Source organism: Choloepus didactylus, chromosome 2 (genome assembly GCF_015220235.1).
Source record: "Choloepus didactylus isolate mChoDid1 chromosome 2, mChoDid1.pri, whole genome shotgun sequence".
In the NCBI taxonomy this organism is placed as follows: Eukaryota; Metazoa; Chordata; class Mammalia; order Pilosa; family Megalonychidae; genus Choloepus; species Choloepus didactylus.
The window spans coordinates 192321235-192341689 of record NC_051308.1 but is presented as its reverse complement, the minus strand read 5'-3'; the positions used below and the strand labels follow the sequence as shown (position 1 = coordinate 192341689).

General features: G+C 49.8%; 1 protein-coding gene across 1 annotated transcript in view; it reads left to right on the top strand.

Annotated features, from left to right (window-relative positions):
• Window positions 1-19712, top strand: part of MROH7 (maestro heat like repeat family member 7) — an 85872-nt gene extending 66160 nt beyond the window's left edge. Inside the window, 9 exon segments of the mRNA XM_037816648.1 lie at window positions 1067-1204; window positions 2806-2920; window positions 7095-7235; window positions 8391-8570; window positions 9147-9302; window positions 9609-9731; window positions 13540-13642; window positions 18765-18827; window positions 19377-19712. Coding sequence (XP_037672576.1) covers window positions 1067-1204; window positions 2806-2920; window positions 7095-7235; window positions 8391-8570; window positions 9147-9302; window positions 9609-9731; window positions 13540-13642; window positions 18765-18827; window positions 19377-19621 — 1264 coding nt within the window. The 3' untranslated portion in view covers window positions 19622-19712.
• The last annotated feature ends 743 nt before the right edge of the window (window positions 19713-20455 follow it).

Genomic DNA, 20455 nt, shown 5'->3' with positions numbered 1-20455 from the left:
AGCAGCTGGAGCCTCCTGCTCTCTCTTTCTTTCTTTTTTTTAAACTTTGAACCCTTGGGGCCCATCACTCACAAGTTTCAATGAATCAGCACAAGGGTTGAATGATTCCAAAGGCCTGGCCTCAGGATAAGCTTGAATTTTCACACTGGATCAGTGATTCATTAAAAAAACAAAATGACATGGAAAATAAGAGCAAATTTCTGAAGAATTACCTGACTTCCAAAATGCTTTCTCTTGAATCATGAGAACCGTGAGAACCATCAGCTCTCAGTATCATCTGAGGTATGTTTGTACAGCTTCATTGTAAACTCTTTCAGCTGGTGTTCAGGTTTCTGGAAAATGTGGCTTAAATGTCAACCTCGTTCTGCACTGTCAGTTTTTATATCACACATATACACACACATAAAAAGATCATACCTGTGAACACCTACTGCAGGGTCAGGTACATAGTTGCATGTTGACAAATGGCAGTGCCCTCCTCCTGCTCCCCCACAGCCGGGCTTCTCAAGTGCTGTGTGCACATCAGAATCATCTGGAAGCTTAACAAGTACAAAGGCCTGGGCCTGGCTGGGTCAGTCTACAGTCTGCAGTCTAAAAGCTGCCCTGGGGGCTCTGCTGTGCACCCTGGTTTGAGAATCACTCGTTGAGCATCCTGGGAGTGGAGGTCTGGGGCCTGGACGGATCCCAAATGTACAGGTGAGGACAGAGGCACTGTCCCACCAGGAGCCCTCCCGGCCGCAGTGATGGGAGAATGAGGCAGGACCTGAGACTGGGGAGGGCTGTGGAGGCCCAGCTCTCACCTCTTTCTCCAGCCAACAAGGCTCAGGAGACTAGGAAGGGTGAGGGCACAGTCTCCAAAGGGAGGTGAAGTTTGCTTCTGTTTACTCTCCTGTTCTCAATGCTGATTGTTATCTTTTTTAAGTGACTGTGTGGATACCCTGACACCTCCGTTCTATCTAACAGGGAGATGCTTGTGGGGCTGATGGTGGGAGAGGCTCCAGTGGGGGAGGGCCACCCTGTGTGTGTGTCGGGTGAACCAGGAGGTCTCTGCCCCTTGTCTCGGCAGCTGGGTGGTGAAAGTGGTGAAAACCCTGCTGCTGAAGATGGGCTGCTCCTACGAGGCCACCTTTCTGGAGGACCAGGGTGGCTGGGAGCTCATGGGACAGGCCGAGAACCACCACCGTGGAGTGTCTCTGCTGGCCAGGTGAGGACCCCTGGACCACCTAGGGAGGGGAGTTGGGGTGGGGAGGGCATGGGGGAACCCCAGGATCTTCAGACAGACTTGGGTTTGCACCCCCTCTCTGGGCTAGACCCCTCCACTCCACCTGCTACCCCTTCTCTACAATGGGGAGAATATTGTCCACTTCAGACGGTAGACAATAGAAACGTGAAAGATGGCACCTGCTCTGCAGATGTAAGCTGTACTTACAAGGGTTCCTGGCCATTGCAGAGCACTTTCATCATTTATAAAGCACCTTTGTTCCCTGTGTGATTAAATCCCACACTAATACAGACGTGGCAGTGTCCACTGAGCTCTTGAGAGTGTGAGCCTGGAGTCAGGCCTGCCTGCTGTTTGAATCGCAGCTCACCACTTCCACCAACTGCGTGACCTGGGGCAAGCTGCTCCACCTCTCTGGGGCTCAGTTTTCTCATCAGTAAAATGCAAATAATACTGGGACCAATCTCAGGATTTGGGGGTAAGGATTAAATAATTCATAAGCATCAAATATACTTGGACTAGCCCTCTGGCGTATAGGAAGAGCTCCAACACATGTTGGCTTTTATTTCATTGTTGTGTCTGGTGAGGCAGGGATTATCAATCCACATTTTGCACAGAAGCACGTCCGGGTACAGAAAGGGACAGTTGTGTACCCAAGGTCACGTAGCCAGGAAGTGGCAGAGCTTGGAAATGATCCGCCCAGTGCCCTGACCACAGGCGGCCTCCCATGGGGTTGGCAGGGGGCACCTTGATTTCCATGATGTGGGCCTGCAGGAGTGAGCCTGAGTGTCCAGGAGGGTGCTCTCCCCAGGTCTTGGGCTACAACAGTTTTGGTTGAGCACTTACTATGCTCTAGGTGCCACGCAAAGAGCTCTCCATGGATTATCCTATTTAATTCTGACCATGACCAATGGAGTAGGCACTGTTACTTCTCTGTGTTACCCAGGAGGAAACTGAAGCACAGAGAAGTTAAGTGATGCCCACAGTCACACAGCTTAGTTGTGGGGCCGGGATTTGAGCTCAGGCTCTCTTACTGCAGATGCCATGCAGGGCTGCAACACTTTCCTGGATTCATCGATTAACAAAGCACACAGCAGTGATCCTCAGACTTGAGAATGCATCAGAATCACCTGCAGGGCTGGGTAGAACACTGATTGTTGACCCCAGCTTTCTGACTCAGTCTGGCTGGGGTGAGGCCCAAGAATATGCATTTCTAACAAGTTCCCAGGTGATGCTGATCCTGCCAGTCCAGGGGCCACACCTGGCTTAGTACAGAACAGGGCAGCTGGAGTGGGGAGCCCTGGGGTGGGGCTCCAGCTCTGTGATCGTGGGCAGTTCATGCTATGAGCCTCAGTGCTCTCAGGCCAGTTGCTGCGTCACTCTGGGCCTCAGTTCCCTGCTTGTGAAATGAAGCAGATAAACTAGGTGGCCTGTGAGATCCCATCTAGGGAGAAAATCCTGAAGGCCTAAGAACCCAAGTGACCCTGACTTGACCAGGGTTTCCTGAGTGTGACGGCCAGATCTCCAGCAGGTCCCCCTGGGCCTGGAGAGCCTGAGGGGACTGCCTCCCCATTCCTCACCCCCAGGGCCATGGTGCACTACTCCTGCCAAGAGCTGTGCCGCATCCTCTACCTGCTCATCCCGCTCCTGGAGCGAGGTGACGAGAAGCACAAGATCACCGCCACCGCCTTCTTCGTGGAGGTACTGACCAAGCAGCGGGCATGGAGTGGGAGCTCCTCGTGGGCCTTCTCTGGGGCATAGGCCTCAGTTCACATTACTGGTCATTTCTGCTGTAGGAACAACACTTTACAGTTGACGAAGTCTCTCCACTGCATGATTTCTTTTGAATATAAAGGCCCCCTAGGTCTGTCTGTCTCCTTCCTTCCTTTTCTTCTCCTCTCTCCACCCCTATCCCATTCCACTTTTTCCAGACCCCTAGGGTCCTCAGCAACAACACACCTTTGCTGGGCACCTCTGTGTGCCAGGCACCAGAGATACAAATATGAATTCAACTCTGCTTTTCCCTAAAGAAAGTGTCAGTGTGGCAGGCGAGATAGAGGACATCCCCCAAACAACATAGGGTGCTATGGAGTGACTTGTGCTATGATGGGGAAAATCTCAGCTGTGGTGGGAGTATTGATGGAAGACAGTAGGGAGGGCTTCCTGGAGGAAGTGGCATCTAAGTGTGTGGAGGTGTGGGGGAGAGATGTGCCTAATGGCAAGATGAGCCAGGAGAAGTCGGTAGGTCAAACCTGGAAGGGGAGACTGGCCAATAGTAATAGCTAATGTTTGTTGAGCATTTACTGCCTTCCAGTCACGTTCTAAGAGCTTTACACGTCTCGATTCATGTAATCTTCACAACAATCCTACAAGGCAGAATCTATTCCATTCCCCTCTTTTACAGAGGAGGAAACTGAGGCAAAGATTTACAGAACTTTCCCAAGGCCACACCACTAGTAAGTAACAGATCCAGAATTTAAATTCAGACATTTGGGGTCTAAAGCCCATTCTCCTAACTATCCTTGCCTATCTCTTGTGACCTGCTGATTTTCATGCAGGGGCCAGGCTATCACCAGGGTCTGTATAATGGGGCCTAGAGGCAGGAGGCTCGTGATTACTTGGAAGGTGGGAAGGTTAAGGAGGGCTTCCTGGAGGAGGTGATGTTTGAGCTTGGTCTTTGCAGGTGAGTAAAGTTTGGCAATGGACAGGAGGCAGCATGGACATTCTTGGTACTTCTTGTACCTTTTCTGCCTCTCCAGCCAGCAGGGGCCATGTCACATTTTTGCATTCCATCCCCAGAACCAGCAGAGGGTGACCCAGAGAGGACCCAGGAAGTGGGGATTGGATAGAAAACTGAGTTTCTGCCTCTGCGAGTTCTGGGAGAACATGTCACCTCCAGGGAGAACAAGCCGGGGTCTTGTGGTCAGGAGTCTTGGGTTGCAGTCCCTGCTCTGCCCTCATGACTCTGGTAAAGGAAAAGGAAAGGGCCTGCCATGTGCCAGACACTGCACCTACCTCTTTCACATGTCACTCCGTTAGTCTGCACGGCAACTCTATAAAGAAGGAAAGGTGACACTCGTGCTTAGGTGACTTAGGGGGTGTTTTTCCAGGTCAGGGAGTCCAGAGAGACTCAGAGCAGGTCTGCCTGATTCAGTCCTCTAACTCAGCCAGCCTCTTGGCCCAGGGCTTCTCTCTGAGTCTGTTCTCTCTGTAAAAGATAAAAAGGTTAGTGGCTGCCACACAGGGTTCTTGGGGGAGGAAGTAGAAGTTGGACCTCACTAGGCCTCAGGGGATGCTCTGTGTCCACCTCGAGGATCAGGGACTCTGGGCCTAACTTCTCCCCAGCATGCCCCTGGAGCCCCAGCAGTGGCCCTCCCTCCCGGGGTAAGGGTCCGCACCCAGGTTCAGTCCTTCTCCCACCTTCCTAGGAGAGCTGGCCTGCTCCTGCCCAGAGCCATGCCTGCCCTGCTTTCTGTGGTGCCTTGATGTAGCCCAGATGTCCCTCCTACTTAGCTCTCCATGCTGTGATCTCCTGTGTGTGTGCTCACTTCTCTCAGTGGCTGGTGAACTCCTCAAGGGAGCTGTGTGGCCTTGGGCATGTCACTTCACCTGTCTGTGTCTTAGTTTCCTCACCTGTATATGAGGATAATGAATTGCCCACCTTATAGGGTTTTGCTGAGGATGACATGAGTTCATGTCAAGCACTTAGAACAGTGTCTGGCACGTTGGTGAGTGCCCTCTGTGAGCCAGGTATACAGCCTGTTTTGGTTTTCTGGGCTGCTCAAGCAAATACCATCCAATGGGTTGGGTTAAAAAATGAGAATTTATTAGCTCATGTTTTGAGGCTAACAGAAGCCCAAATCAAGGCATCATCAAGGTGGCATTCTGCAGCTGGCTGCCAGCTTGTGCTCCCCTGTCACATGGCAAGGCACGTGGCAGCCTCTCCTGGTCTCTGCCTCCTCTTCTAGGTTCCATTGATACTCAGCTTCTGGCTATGCCCTCTGACTTTCTCTCTCTCTGTCTTAATTTCATTCTGCTTGTAAAGGACTCCAGTAAGAGGATTGCAACCCATCCTGACTGGGCTGGGCCACTACTTAACTGAAGTAGCCTCATTAAAAGGTCCTACTTATGGTGCGTCCACTCCCACAGGGACCAATAAGTTTAAGAACATGCTTTTCTGGGGTCCAGAGCTCCAAACCACCACATTGTCCTGATGATGATTATTTATTTCAGTGCCTCTAGTGCCCACCAACTGGAGCAGAACAGATCTGAGTAGTGGTCAGGGTGGAGGTGGGGGTTGGGATGGATGGAGGCAGGGTGGGGGGTGGAGCCCCTCCTCTCCTGCCTCCTCAGAAATCTTCCCCTCCGGGCCCACCATCCTGCCCCTCTCCTCCCGCTCTCTCTCTCCTGATCTTCCTCATCACCCGGGCACACGCTCTTGATAGTCGTAGCGTAAGGCGAGGATGTGGAGGGGAGAAGTTTCCATGAGGGTGAGTCGGCAGGAGTTGAAGGCTGGTCAGCTGCTGTGGGGGGGGAGGGCAGTGAGGGAGAGGAAGGAGATGATGGTGGTGCCCAGTTTTGGGCCCGGACCATGGGGGACTGGTGGTGCTAACCCTGAAATGGGGCATATGGGAGAAAGGGCAATTCTAAGGAGGAAAGGAACCAAATTTCACGTTGGACCTGAACTCATGCAACCAGTTTTCTTTAAGCACCTACTCCGCACTAGCCCCTGTGATGGGTAACAGGGACCCAGCTTGGTTTTTTGTCCTCAGGTCTGATAAGGGAGGCAAACACAGAAGTGGATGGGGGCACTAAAGGTGTCCCTCCCTCAGGGAGATATTCAGGGCTCCCAGGGGACCAAAGAAGAGGCAGCCAGCCTGTGAGGGAGCTGGGGGTAACATCAAGCACAGCTGCAAGTGGGGGCGGGGAGGTGAGGGCTGAGTTTTGGATGGAGCCACGCAAGGTGAGTAGGGGTCAGTGGGGAGGTGGGTGTCCCAGCAGAAGGTCATCCTGCCAGCACAGATGGGACAGAACAGCCCGGGTCGGTCAGGGCTTCAGGGATAGCCAGGCAGCTTGGTTAGGAGCCATGGATGGAGGCTATAGGTCCGGTGTGGTGTGAATGAGGCCCTGGAGGCAGCAGGGGCCAGGTGGAAAGGCCAAGGGGCGCCCTGGGGGGCTCTGAGCTGGAGAGTGGCATGTTCAGCTTTGTCATGAGGTGCCTGGTGGACAGCCGGGTGGAGATGTCCAGCGAACCATTGGTTTTCCAAGTCTGAAGCTTTAGGCAGAAGATGGGACTGGAGACAGAGACTTGTGAGTTATGTGCCTTGAGGCAGCAGTTAAAATCCTGAGAGCCGGGGAGCTCGCCAAGGAGAGAGGGCAGAGGGCAGTGGGGCACAGGGAGAAGACAGAACTTGGGATGGCCATCGTGGAAGGTGTGGGTGGAGACAGAGCAGCCCAGTGGCTATTAACCAGACCCATGCTGCCCGGTAGGCTGGCCACTAGCCACAGGTGGCTACAAAGCCCTTGAAATGTAGCAGGTTTGAACTGGAATGTGTTGTAAGTATAAAGTTCACACTAGATGTCAAAGATTTGGTTAAAAAAATTTTAAATAGAGCAAGTAACATTTTTATATTGCTTACAGGTAGATATGTTAATATTTTGGATATATTATTAAAATTAATGTCACCTGTTTCTTTTTACTTTTTAAATTCCATACGTGGCTTTGCATTGGATGGTGCTGGACCAGATAGCAGTCACTCGTGCACCATGCCCAGATTCCTAATTACCCAGCAAGCACCTCCTCCTGCTGGGGAGACCGCTGGGCTGCTCCCTCCTCCCCGCAGCCCAGCTGGTAACTGCCCGTTTGCCCCCTCAGCTCCTCCAGATGGAACAGGTACGGCGGATCCCGGAGGAGTACTCTCTGGGGCGCATGGCGGAAGGCCTCAACCACCGAGACCCCATCATGAAGGTGCTGTGCATCCGAGGCCTGGTCATCCTGGCCCGAAGGACTGAGAAGGTGAGCAGAGCGGGGAGGAGAGCTGGCCCAGGCTGGAGGAAGGGTGGAGCATGGCCGTGAAGGTCTCTCACATGCTGGTGGCTGGAATCAGAGCCCATCTCGGTCCCAGCCTCAGTTGCCCATCTGAAAAATGGATACCACTTACTAATCCCCTCTATGCTTTATTCTTTTTCAAGTAGTTTCTAATCCAGGTTTTCCACAGTGACCCTAGAGGCAGTGTATTTAGGAGCGGTAGGGTGAGAGACAGGAGGTGGCAGTAATTATTTCTGTTTTACAGATTGGGAAGCTGAGGTCCAGAAGGTTGTGCATCATTAGCACTTTTAAAGAGCTTTGCTTTTCCTTGCTGTTTTGGTTTGCTAAAGCTGACAAAATGCAACATACCAGAAATGGGCTGGCTTTTACAATGGGGATTTATGAATTTTCCAGCTTACAGTTCTTAGGCCATGAAAAACATCCAAATCGAGTCATCATCAGATGATATCTGGACTCCTCTGTCACATGGCGATGCACAAGGCTGGCATCTGCTGGTCCTTCTCTTCTGGGTTTTGTTGCTTCACCTTCGGGGTTCAGAGGCTTCCTTTCTCAGCTTCTGCATATTTCTTTCTTTTAACTTCTGTCTCTCTTAGCTTCTGTGGCTTTTTTTTCTCTGAAATTCACTGTGTACTTTATTCTCTGATAAAGGATCCAGTAAGAGGACTAAGAATCACCTTGAATGAGGTGGGTCATATCTCAACTGAAATAACCTAATCAAAGGGTCCCACCCACAATAGGTCTACACCCATAGGAATGGATTAAAGGACCATGATCTTTTCTGGGGCACATACAGCTTCAAACCATCACACCTACCAAGCACCATTGCAGCTCGTGATGTTGCCAGGACGAAGGGACAGGACACAGACTCAGAAAGATAACTAACCATGGATGGTGCCATTGATTTAACGCCAAGGAAGGGGGTAGACAGCAAAGGCCAGGAAGGAGTGGGAGAGGCCACAGAGGGCTTTAGGGAACAGCAAAAGCTGGGAGGAGGGAGGGCATTTCAGGCAGGTGGACTGGCATATATGCAAAGGCTGGGAGGTGGGAATTTATTCATCAAGTTCATCTGAGTGAATCAGAGGCCAGGTCTCCAGCCCCATCCCAGATGCTCCTGCCCCACAGACCGCCAAGGTGCAGGCCCTCCTGCCCTCCATGGTGAAGGGCCTGAAGAGTGTGGATGGGCTGCTGGTGGTGGAGGCTGCCCACAACCTCAAGACCATCTTCAAGGGGCAGGACTGCAAGCTGATGGACAGCTCCGTCTATGTGGAGTTGCTGGAGGTCCTGCTACCCCACTTCAGTGACGTAAGGAGTCACTCTGGCAAGCGGTGGGGGGCGTGGTTGGGATCTGGTGGTTGCATATGGATGGCAGTTCTTTACTACACTGGGGAGCTGCAATTACTGCTCCCCACTCCACCCCCTGTGATCCAGTCCCTATACCCTGGGACCCGGGCAGGGCTTCATTCCACCTGGTCCATGGCTTTTTGTAATTGGTTCACCCAGAAAGGTTCCCTTTTTGTACTTGATTCTCTCAGAGGAAACTCTTCTTTTGTTCATCAAGTGACCCCAGAGAGGGACATCTTATTGTGATCCGTCCACCTAGAAGGGATGCATTTTCTAATGGTTCCGGCAGAGAAGGGCATTTTTCCACTTGGCACTAAGATGCCCTTTAGGTTTAGTAGGGTCCCTGGCTGGGAAGGGGCAGAGAGCTCTGGAGCAAGGTGTGGGTGAGGGGGATGTTGGCTCCAGGTCAGCCCTGCTAGGTGGTTCCCCCCCACCGAATGTGAACAGAAGGCCACGGTAAGGTACCTCTGGGTGGGGCACAGGAGGGCAGAACCCTGGGGGAGGGAGCACCGCCTGAGCCTGCCCGGTCTGTCCCAGTCGCGAGAGGACGTGCGCTCCTCGTGCATCAGCCTGTACGGGAAGGTGGTCCAGAAGCTGCGGTTGCCACACACACCGGCCATGGAGGAGCAGCTGATCAGCACCCTGGTGCCCCTTCTGCTGATCATCCAAGAGGGCAACACCACGGTGGGCCAGGTGAGCGTGCCACAGGCGCTGGGCCCAGAGACCCCACCCTCGGGCCAGGCAGGGGGCCTCCCTTCACAGAAACGAGCCAGAATCACAGAACGGTCCACTGGAGGCAGTTACTTATGTCCAGCGAGAGTATGTTTTCCAAAGGTATCTATGTCAGAATTCCTCCTCAAAACAAACTTTGCTTGTACGTTTTGAATAGGAACTGATTTTCCAAAATCCAGTTTTCACACAATTTTTTTGGGGGGGGGACCATGTTCTGGCTTTCTTGGAATTCCACAGCTCTGGTATTCTCTTCCTATTGGTCCACAGAAATGTGTGAAGACTCTGTTCCACTGTTCTTGTTTCATGACTTGGGAGTTGCCGAAAAGAGCTTATAGCCGGAAGCCCTGGGACCACCAGCAGCAGACGGTGGCCAAAATTTGCAAATACCTTGTGAGTGCTTCCTGGGACGACAACAGTTGTTTATGAGTACGGTGGAGGTGGGGAATTCTTTCCTCTTTTTCCTTTTTGCACAAGCATCCTCTCTGATGATTTCCATTACCACCTACAAGTTGGTGTCTCCTGAATGTTCATCTGCATCTCCGACTTCTCTCCCCACTTCCAGTGTTTCCTTCCCAGTGGCTCACTGGACACCTCCCCCGGGATGAACCACAGACACTTCAGCTCAGCAGGTCTCTCCTGAATTTATGATTTTCCATTTCGATTCTGCTCCATCCCTCTGGATCCCCAAAGCAGAAACCTAGGAATATCCTAGACTCCTTCAACTCCCTTGCCTTCCATGTTTGATCAATCTCCAAATCTTAAATATCTTGAATCTTTCTCTCGCCATCGGCACTGTCATTGCCTTAGTTCAAGCCATGGATGTCTCTCAGCTGGGCCATGGATTCCAGCCATGCAGTGGGTCTGCCAGTCTTTAATCTTAATCTCTCTAATCCTTTTTCTACTTAGGTCACCAGAGTAGTCTTGTTAAAACACTAGTCTGTCTCTATAAGTTTCTTATATCCCTGCTTAAAGGTCTTCATTGGCTCCCTTTTCTATAACAACAATTCCCAGGCCTACAAGATATGCCCCACAGGGGAGAAAAGAACACCCAAGGGAAATAAATTTGGGAAATACTGCATGGGCATCCTCCTCTTGGAGATTTGCAATGACATCAGCAAGCATTAAAGGTTTTGAGATGTTGTGCACTGAAGAAATGTACTTGTTGTTGCTTAATGCATGGTTCCCAAGTTTATTTAACCAGAGAATGCCCTTTCTAGGTAACGTCTGTGAACATACTGAGGCAGGAGCATGCTACAGACACTGTGAAATGCTGCCCTGTGGGATGCAGCCCCAGTTCCTCAGCACAACACTTGGGAAGCTTTGCCATCTAGTCACAATCTACCTTCCCCAGGAAGCAGACCATGAAAGAGAGTTGAGTTTGCCGGAGGTTATATTAGGGCATGCCCTTGGGAACCATACCTGCAGAAGGGAAGGGAGTGATGCAGGATTGGCAGAGGGAGAAGTTAAGCTGCCATGTAGTTTCAGTGGAGGTCTCAGCCAACCCTATGGAGAGCTCCCCAAATTGGGGCCAGGAGCCAGATCTTTACACTCCCAGGTCCATCTGTCATTGGATGCTGGCCATCCCAGGAAGGTGCATGATCTTGGGAAAGGCAATCCCTGTAGCTTGTGGTACAAATCTTTCATATCTAAGGGGAGACCTGAGCAGGGCATCCCTGCATGCACCACACCAGTCTGACCATAAATGTACAAAGTGACAACTGTTACTCCCACTGAGACCAGTGCTTGGCACCATCATTATCTGGAAGGCTCACAACATCTATAATTGAGTGTCTAAGATTATTACCATCATTTTACAGAGGTGAAAAGAGGCCTGGAGGAAGCATTTGGCCAGGGTCACTAATTGAATTGCCTCTGGTGACCGGGCAGATAATGATGGCCTGTGAAGTGGACTTGGTGGGGCCGGTGGCAACCTGAAGGGCCAGGACCCCATCAGAAGCATGAGTGGGGAGTCCCAGTTACTGTTGCCTGGCAGGCCATGCTTGACAGCTCCCCAATCTCACAAGAAAACCTAGAAACCCAGATTTTTATCAGACATTGATTAGCAATTAATTTAACTCACTTAAAAACACTGTCGGCCACTCTGCAGGCCACTTGTGGACCATGGACTGCTGGTTTGTGACCTCTGCATTAGACCCCTCTGGGTTCTTGGTCTCTTCTTTGCTCTTTAGTCTGTCAACAGCTTTGCTCATGTGAGGGTCAACCACTATCCTTAGCTTTAAGAAAGTGCCAGTAACCCAACCTTCCTACTTTCCTTCCTTCCTTCCTTCCTTCCTTCCTTCCTTCCTTCCTTCCTTCCTTCCTTCCTTCCTTCCTTCCTTCCTTCCTTCCTTCTCCTCCCTTTTTTTCCTTTCCTTCCTCCCTTCCTCTCTTCCCTCCCTTCCTATCATTCATCTAACACTTTCTGGGCACCTGCTCCATGCCAGGCCCTGTCCATGCTGAGGACCCTGAGCTGAGTGAGACAGCCACTTCTTTTGGGGGAGCTCTGGGTACACTGGCAGAGACAGGTATAAATAATTAGAATACAGTGTCATTGGTACCATGGCAAAGAATGTGCAAGATGCTGAAGAAACATCAAGGATGGTGGCGGGAGCTCTACCTGAGGGTTGTGGAAGGCTTCAGGGAGGAGGTGGCTTCTGAGTGAGCCTCAAAGGATGAAAGGGTATTTATCAGGTCAAGAAGAGAGAGAAGGACACTCTGCGCAGGTGCCAAGGAGCCCACCTATTGGTTTAGTTGGGCCATGTACCTGAACCAGAGCATAGTATGCATGGCAGGTGAGGGCAGTGGTGGAATATGAGGCTGGGAAGCAATATTAGGCCCCCAAGTTGATCATGAAGGCTTTGCATGCCAGGCCTGGGAATTAAGACCTTAACATGCAGGGGTAGTCAACAGAAGAGTGATCAGATCAGATTTTTCTTCCTTTTCCTGTACAGCCACTTATTTGCACACCCGTCCTCTAGTTTCTCCTTGATCAAACCCATCCTGAATACCACTGTCAGACTATTTTGCCCCAAACACTGCTTTGTCACAGCCTAATCAAGAATGAAACGTGGCTTCCTATCTTTTAATGCATAAATAAGCCCCATTCCTGCCTGAACTTTTTTTTTAAATTCAGTTTTATTGAGGTATAATCACATACCATACAATTGTCCGTGGTGTACAATCAGCTGTTCACAATTCCATCATACAGTTGTGCATTCATCACCCCAATCAATTTTTGAACACTGTTTGAATAAGAATAAAAGATAAAAGTAAAAAAGAACTCCCAAATCATCCCATCCCCTCATCCCACCCTATTTTTCATTTAGTTTTTGTCCCCATTTTTTCTACTCATCTGTCCATACACTGGATAAAGGGAGTGTGAGCCACAAGGTTTTCACAATCACGTGGTCACACAGTGTAAGTGATACAGTTATACAATCTTCTTCAAGAATCAAGGCTACTGGATTGCATTTAGACAGTTTCAGGTATTTCCTTCTAGCTATTCCAATACACTAAAACTAAAAAAGGGATATCTATATAGTGCATAAGATTGCCCTCCAGATTGACTTTTCGACTCCATTTGAAATCTCTGAGCCACTGAAACTTTATTTTGTTTTCATTTTGCTTCCCCCTTTTGGTCAAGAAGATTCTCTCAATCTCACAATGCCGGGTCCAGGCTCATCCCCAGGAATCATGTCCCACGTTGTCAGGGAAATTTACACCTCTGGGACTCAGATCCCATGTAGGGGGCAGTGTGCCTGACTTTTAAGACCTCCATTCTGACCCTTCTAACTATCTCATCTATTGCCCACAGCCCCGTGACTTGACTTATGCCTCCTGGTCAGACCTGTCTCCTCATCTGCCATGCCCCTCACATGCCACATCCATTCCTACCTCTGGCTGGGTTTGCATTTTAGAGCTTTCTCTCTGGCTACAGCAGTGGAATGTTTTGGAACAGGAGATAACAGGGCAGGAAGATGATCGAAGTGATTGTTGTAATCAGCTAAGAAAAGAAGCAGCCTAGCCTCTGGGGGAGGCTGGGGCAGAAGGATGGGTGACAGAAATGCCTAGGGGGAGAAGATCAGGGCTTGGCTGTCTACCAGGGTCACCAATCCTAGCTTGGGGGGGTGTGGGAGGCTGGGTGGATAATTAGTCCCTAATGAGGGCCCAGCACTCTCAGGGTTTCTCTTTGACCTAGGTGAACACCCACCGAGACAATGCCTTCAAATTCCTCAGCCAGAGCCTGGAGTATGCCAAGAACTCGCAAGCCTCCCTCCGAAAGTCCTCAGTCATGTTCATAGGTACCTGTCCTGCCGTAATAAGCCTTGCTGCCAGGGTTCTGCCTGCCCTCCAATTTGCTTCCCGCCAGGCTGCCAGCCCTTCTAGCACCTGAGTGGATGCCTTCCCATGGGTGCAAGGCTTGGTCAGCAAATAGCACCATAGTGCAACTTAGGAAGGTCCTCCCTCCTCTAAGGTTGTGGCTTTGGGAGTGGGCTGCAGGCTAGATACAGCCTGGAGTCCTTGTGCAGGCCACAACTTTGGCAACCACACATGACAGAACTGCTGCTCTCCCCATAGAGTTCAGCAGGAGTCTAAGCCTAGCAGGAGTCTGGGCAAATCCCCCATTGATTGCAGGAGGAGAGGTCAAGCAGCACAGCAGTTAGGGTCAACAGCAGCTCCATCATCCCCTCTCTGAGTGGTCCCAACTAAGTCATTTACTCCTGCTGAGCCTCAGTTTCCTCATCGGTAAGATGGGGATCAAGTCCTGTGTCACAGACTGGATGAGAATACTTTTTAAAAGGTGCTGGCCTTGAGGCCTGCCACTTCAAGGTGCTTGATCAATGTTAGTGTTTTAGTTTGCTAATGCTGCCAGGATGCAAAACACCAGAAATGGACTGGCTTTTATAAAGGGGGTTTATTTGGTTACACACTTACAGTCTTAAGGCCATAAAGTGTCCAAGATAAGTCATCAGCAATTGGGTACCTTCACTGGAGGATTTCCAATGGCGTCCAGGAAACCTCTGTTAGCTGGGAAGGCACATTGCTGGCATCTGCTCCCAAGTTCTGGTTTCAAAATGGCTTTCTCCCAGGACGTTCCTCTCTAGACTGCAGTTCCTCAAAAATGTCACTCTTAGTTGCTCTTGGCGTTTTTGTCCTCTCTTAACTTCTCCGGAGCACGAGTCTGCTTTCAACAGCCATCTTCAAACTGTGTCTCATCTGCAGTTCCTCTCTTCTCAGCTCCTGTACATTCTTCAAAGTGTCCCTCTTGGCTGTAGCAAGCTCGCTCCTTCTGTCTGAGCTTATATACTGCTCCAGTAGTCAAGGCCCATGCTGAATGGGCGGGGCCACACCTCCATGGAAATTATCTCATCTGAGTTATCACCTACAGTTGGGTGGGTCACATCTCCATGGAAACAATCAAAGAATTACAACTAATCAACACTAATGGTCTGCCCACACAAGATCGCATTGAAGATAATGGTGTTTTGGGGGACACAATATATTCCAACTGGCACATCCTCTAATCTACTACATGAACATTTTGCTATATTCTAAAGATAAGATAACCTCCAAAACATTCATTTATGTACTTATTTTTATACAAAGAAAATAAAGTTCCTAGAGGAAAAGTACAGTCTTGACAGAACAAGGTACTTTTCCTAGGGCATGGCCTGCCCCAGAACGGTAAATCCCTCACAATGATTACAAGCCTTTCAGAACCACCCCAGGCCTGATAACAAAAGACAAAGAGAATCTGGGATCTCACCAGCTATTGCAGAAAGCAAGTTCCTAACTGTTCAATAATCCCCACACCTCTCTCTGCCTTAACTAGGTCCTCAGTGTCAGTGCACCCTCTTCTTGGAAACATAGTGGGTTGAATGGTGGCCCCAAAAGGATGTTCCACAGCTGAGAGCTGTGAATGTGACCTTACTTGGAAAAAGGGTCTTTGTAAATTAAGTAAATGAACTCAAGATGTGCTCATCCTCGATTATCCAGCTAGACTCTAAATCCAATGACAAGTGTACTTAAAAGCAACACAGAGTAGAAAGCCATATGGGAACAGAAGCAGAGATTAGGGTTAAGCAGCCACAAAGCCAAGGCAGGTCTGGGGCCACCAGAAACTGGAAGAGGCAAGAAGCCTTCACCCCTTGAGTCCTCAAATGGAGCGTGGCCCTGCCAACAACTTGATTTCAAACTCCTGGCTTACCAGAACCATGAGAGAATATGTATCTGTTGTCATGAGTCTAGCAGTTAGTGGCAGTTTGTTACAACAGTCCTAGGAAATTAATACAGGAAGCTGAACATCAGCAGGCATTATGACTTTCCAAACTGCTGCTACTTAAATGTAAAACCTTTCAATATTCACTCACAAAACAAAGCCTTCAGTTTTATCCAGCTCCATGGGGACTAGAGGTGACAACACATACACAACCTTTTTCTTGATCCAGTGGCAGAGGTCCTTCCACCTCTGCCAACATATCTCCAGGGTCTCCTTTTAACTCAATGGTCCATCACGCTGCAGAGTTCTTTTTGTTCCTTGAAGAGAGTCAACATTTCTCAGGAAGCACACTCAGTTTGAAACCCCAAACCTTAACCTATTCTGGGCTGCTTTATTCTGTCTAAGACATACCTATTTCACACTTTTAAGAAGGTCCAAGAAGTAGAGCAAATAACCCTACAGGCTTTTGTTCATAGACTGACAGGAGAACCAGACAGTGATGCTGAGGCCACTAAGGTCTCCCTGAGAAGTTTGAGATTGGCCCAGGCAGTGCATTAGGACAGAGTAGTCCTAGGCACACTAGTGCCTTCTCTACATCTGCCGTCTTAAGGAAAGCTGCACTTGACATTCCAACAGAATTTTCTATGATTTTTATGGTTAAAAAGATCTGGAAAACAAAGACATTAGGTAATCTAGTTGATACCCCCAGGCTTTTCAAATCGAGGATGGGATCTATTTTCTTGGCTCAAATTGGAGACACTCTAAGGAGGAGACTACAGACTCAGTATTCATCAGTGTTGCCATGCTCAGATGTGTGGTCCTCCAGAAACTTAAATAATTCCATACAGCCACTGTTTTGTCGGATGATCTTGTCGACAGAAGCAAGAAGGTCTAACACCTATTGAAACCACAGTTACAGTCTTAAGGCCATAAAGTGTCCAAGGCAAGTCATCAACAATCAGGTACCTTCACTGGAGGATGGCCAATGGTGTCAGGAAAACCTCTCTTAGCCGGGAAGGCACATGGCTGGCGATTGCTCCAGAATTCTGGTTTCAAAATGGCTTTCTCCCAGAACATTCCTCTCTAGGCTGCAGCTTCTATCCAAAATGTCACTCTCAGTTGCTCTTGAGGCGTTTGTCCTTTCTTAGCTTCACTGGAGCAAAAGTCTGCTTTCAAGGGCTGTCTCCAAAATGTCTCTGTAAACTGCAGCTACTCTCTCAGCTCTTGTGCATTCTTCAAAATGTCTCTCTTGGCTATAGCAAGCTCACTCTTTCTGTCTGAGCTTATATAGGGCTCCAGTAAACTAATGAAGGCCCAAGCTGAATGGGTGGGGCCACACCACCATGGGAATTATCCAATGAAACATCTCACCCACAGTTGAGTGATCACATCTCCACGGAAACATCCAATCAAAAGTCTCCAACCCAATCAACACCAATATGTTTCCTGCCCCCACAGGACTGCATCAAAGATAGTGGTGTTTGGGGTACATAATACATCCAAACCAGCACAGTTAGTTACCTTCATCCTTCTGTTTCCTACAATCCCAACCTGTGCCTTTCTGGGAAAGAACCAACCAGCAGATTCCCGGTGCCCAGAATCCTCTCACACAGAACCCTTCAGGTGGCATATTGGGTGGGTCTCCTCCCAACCACCCCCTTCCCAAATAACCCCATACCCTTCACCAAGGATGAGGAGAGCCTGTCACAAGGGGCTTGGAAATGATGATGCTCCCAGTCCCCACTTTTTAAAGAAATGTTCCTTTTAGTACCTTTCCTCCAATTTATTTGCTTGTTTTTCATCCATCCAGTCATCTATCCATCCATTCATTGGTTTATTTGAACAAATATTTATTGATCCCCTGTTCTGTGTTAGGTGTGATGCTTAGTGCTAGAGAAACAAAGAACAAGAACTGTTCAAGAGGTGATGGTAATGGTAGGCAGGGGGTGGGGGAACTGAAAAATGGGGGCACGGGCACCTCTGGGTTCCCAGCATGTCTGTGAATCTAGGTTGCAGTCTACTTGTGATTTATGACTCTGTCCCACCAGATCAAAGATTTTTTCATCTTAGATCCCCTGGAATGGGGGTAGGGGGATGACTCTGAGGATCCTAAAGTTACATGCAAAATTGTATGCTTATGTGGAAAGTGTTCACAACTTTCTCCAAAGTCTCATAAAAGATTTATAATCCCAAAGAAGTTAAGGATCACTGCATTATGCTGGAACTCTATGTGGTCAGATCCAGGCTCTACTCAGCTCCATTTCCCCAACACAGGCTCTGGCACAGAGAAGACTCCCCGGGTGTTAAACAAATAGGTCACTAACTAATATTTGCATAAGTGATTAATTTGGAGAAAGATTTAAAGAAATCAGCATCTAGGAAATAGATGTCATTTTGTGTGACCAGCTGCCCTTGAGCAGTTCCCCATGCCCCACCAATTCTGAGGAATGCCCCTCATCCTGGGCAAACCAGAGGGGCACCTAACCCAGCTTTGGGGGACAGAAGATTGTTCAGGAAAGATTTCTTGGAAGAGCCACTCGTTAAACGGTTTATCCAAGGGCAAATAAGAATCAGCAGGCAAAGAAGTGAGGGAAGGGCCTTCTGGGCAAAGGAACAGCATGAGCAAAGGTACTGAGCCCTGAGAAGTTGGGAGCTAGGCACGCAGGCTGGGAGCGGGGTGGGCTGAGCAGGTGGCTGAGGAGTCATCGGGAGCAGATCCCGCAGGGCCAAGCCCCTTGTAAAGAATCAGTTCCTTGACTCAGCCCAGCTGTCTCTGCCCCTCCAGGGGCCCTGCTTACTGCTATGCCCGACAGGTGTGCAAGGTGCTCAGGGTCCAAGGCCCTGCGTGTCTCTTATGTTTTTGCCGCTCACACTCCCTGGTGAAGTGGGCGGCAGAGGCAGTGTCTCCCCATGTCACAGATAAGGAAACTGAGGCCCATCCTGGATAAGGGAACAGCCGAGGGCTGCGTGGAGAGTCCGAGTCGGCTGCAACCTGGATCCTGTCCCTGTCCTGGTGCCCTTCCTCCCCGCTGGCCCTCTCCCTGTCTCTGGGGGAGTCAGCCCCAGGGTCAAAATGAAGTTCTCCTTTAACATCCTCATTTGTGAGGCTGCAGAAGGGTGGGGAGGTCTGGGCTAAGGGTGGGATGGAGGGTGGAGCTCACAGTCAGGTGGTGGAAGCACTCACATCTTGGAATATGTTCAAGGGTCCCTGGTCCCCTGCATGGAGAGCATAATGACAGAAGATCATCTAAATGAAGTTAAAGCCAGTAAGTCACACCCTGGGTTGGTGATAGTTCAGGGGGCAGCGGGAGACGGAGTAGGATCACAGTGGGTAACAGGGAGAAGGAAGGGAGATGTCACGAGGCAATGGTCTTCCGCTCAGTTCAGCTGTGCTAATCACTACTCAGTGTGAGTAGAGTGTTAGGTACTATGACAGCTCCATGCTGGGGGAGCTAACAATCTAGTTAAGGAACCCGGGTTCAGAAAACGAGACCCAAAACCATTTAGTGCAGAGTGCGTAGTTTAGCATCTTAAGGGAGACAGATTCTGTCTGCATTTTATAACTGGGGAAGCTAATGGGAACATCAAGGAAGGCTGTGGTGTAGTCCAGGAGGGCTTCCTGGAGGAGGTAGGTTTTAATTCAGGCTTTGAAAGATGTGAAAAATTGGAAGAGCTGGGGAGGAAGGTGGGATGAGGAGATGCTGAGCAGAGGGAATTGCTTGAGTGAAGACATGAGGTGGGAAAGAAGGACAAGGCATGAGACCCTCAGGGGAACCTAGTCTTAACAAGTTGCCTCCCCCATCCTCATGACCTAGCTCTGGAAAACCTGAGATATGACCCTGAAGCATCAGTGTGCATCTACGCAGCCCAGGCCCAGGACCACATCCTGGCCAGCTGCTGGAGGAATTCCTGGCCACTGCCGCACGGGGACACATGGGTGTGTGACCCAGCTACCACACACCGCTGGAACCCTAGCTGTGAGAACCTGCCCACCTCCCACCAGCGGCACTCCTGGATCATGAAGGCACTGGGCTCCTGGAAGATGTCCTTGAAGCAGTGATGTCCCGAGCCCCCAGCCATTCTCACTATAAATGCCATGTGGCTTACTTCTCCCTCTTGAGTGTTGCCTCATGGGAGAGGCCCCAGGGCACAGGCCCAGCCCAGCTTGCAGGAGGGCAGAGCCCTTTCCCAGCCATCACTCTGTGTGACAAATCTATGAGATGAGCATGGTCTTCATTCATTGATTCCAGCCAACATTTACTCACTCATGTAGGCTGTTTAGTCCACATTTTATAAGTGGGGCAGCTGAGGCTCAGAGAGGTGATGTGGCTTGCCCAAGGTCACACAGCAAGTGTGCTGCTGGGTGTCTCAGTTTTCTTCTCCCACAATGGGATTATAAGAACAAAAGGAGATGATGATTTGGATGGGAGGGAAGGAGAGGGAAGAAAGAGACTCTCCCCTACTCCACGACTACACGCAAATCCCAGAACCTTGATCTCTGAGTCCTACCCCTAGGTCTTCACCCAGAGATTGGCCACCACTTATTTGGGCAACATTTATTGAGCACCTACCCTGGCCCAGGCCTGCTCTGGTGCTAGTGATTCAGACATGAATGAGACTGAGTCCTGGGCTCAGAGTCAAATGCAATGGTTCTCAATTGGAGGTCATTTGACCTTCAGAGAATATTTTGGCAATACCTGGAGATGTTTTTAGTTGTTGCAACTTGGCGGGCAGGTGGAGAGAACAGGGCACTCTTGGCATCTAATGGGTAGAGGCCAGAGATGCTGCTAAACATCCTACAACGCACAGGGCAGTCCCCTACAACAAAGAATTATCTGTCCACCTTGTCGATAGATTGAAGTTGAGAAATTCTGGTCTAATGGATGCATCAGAA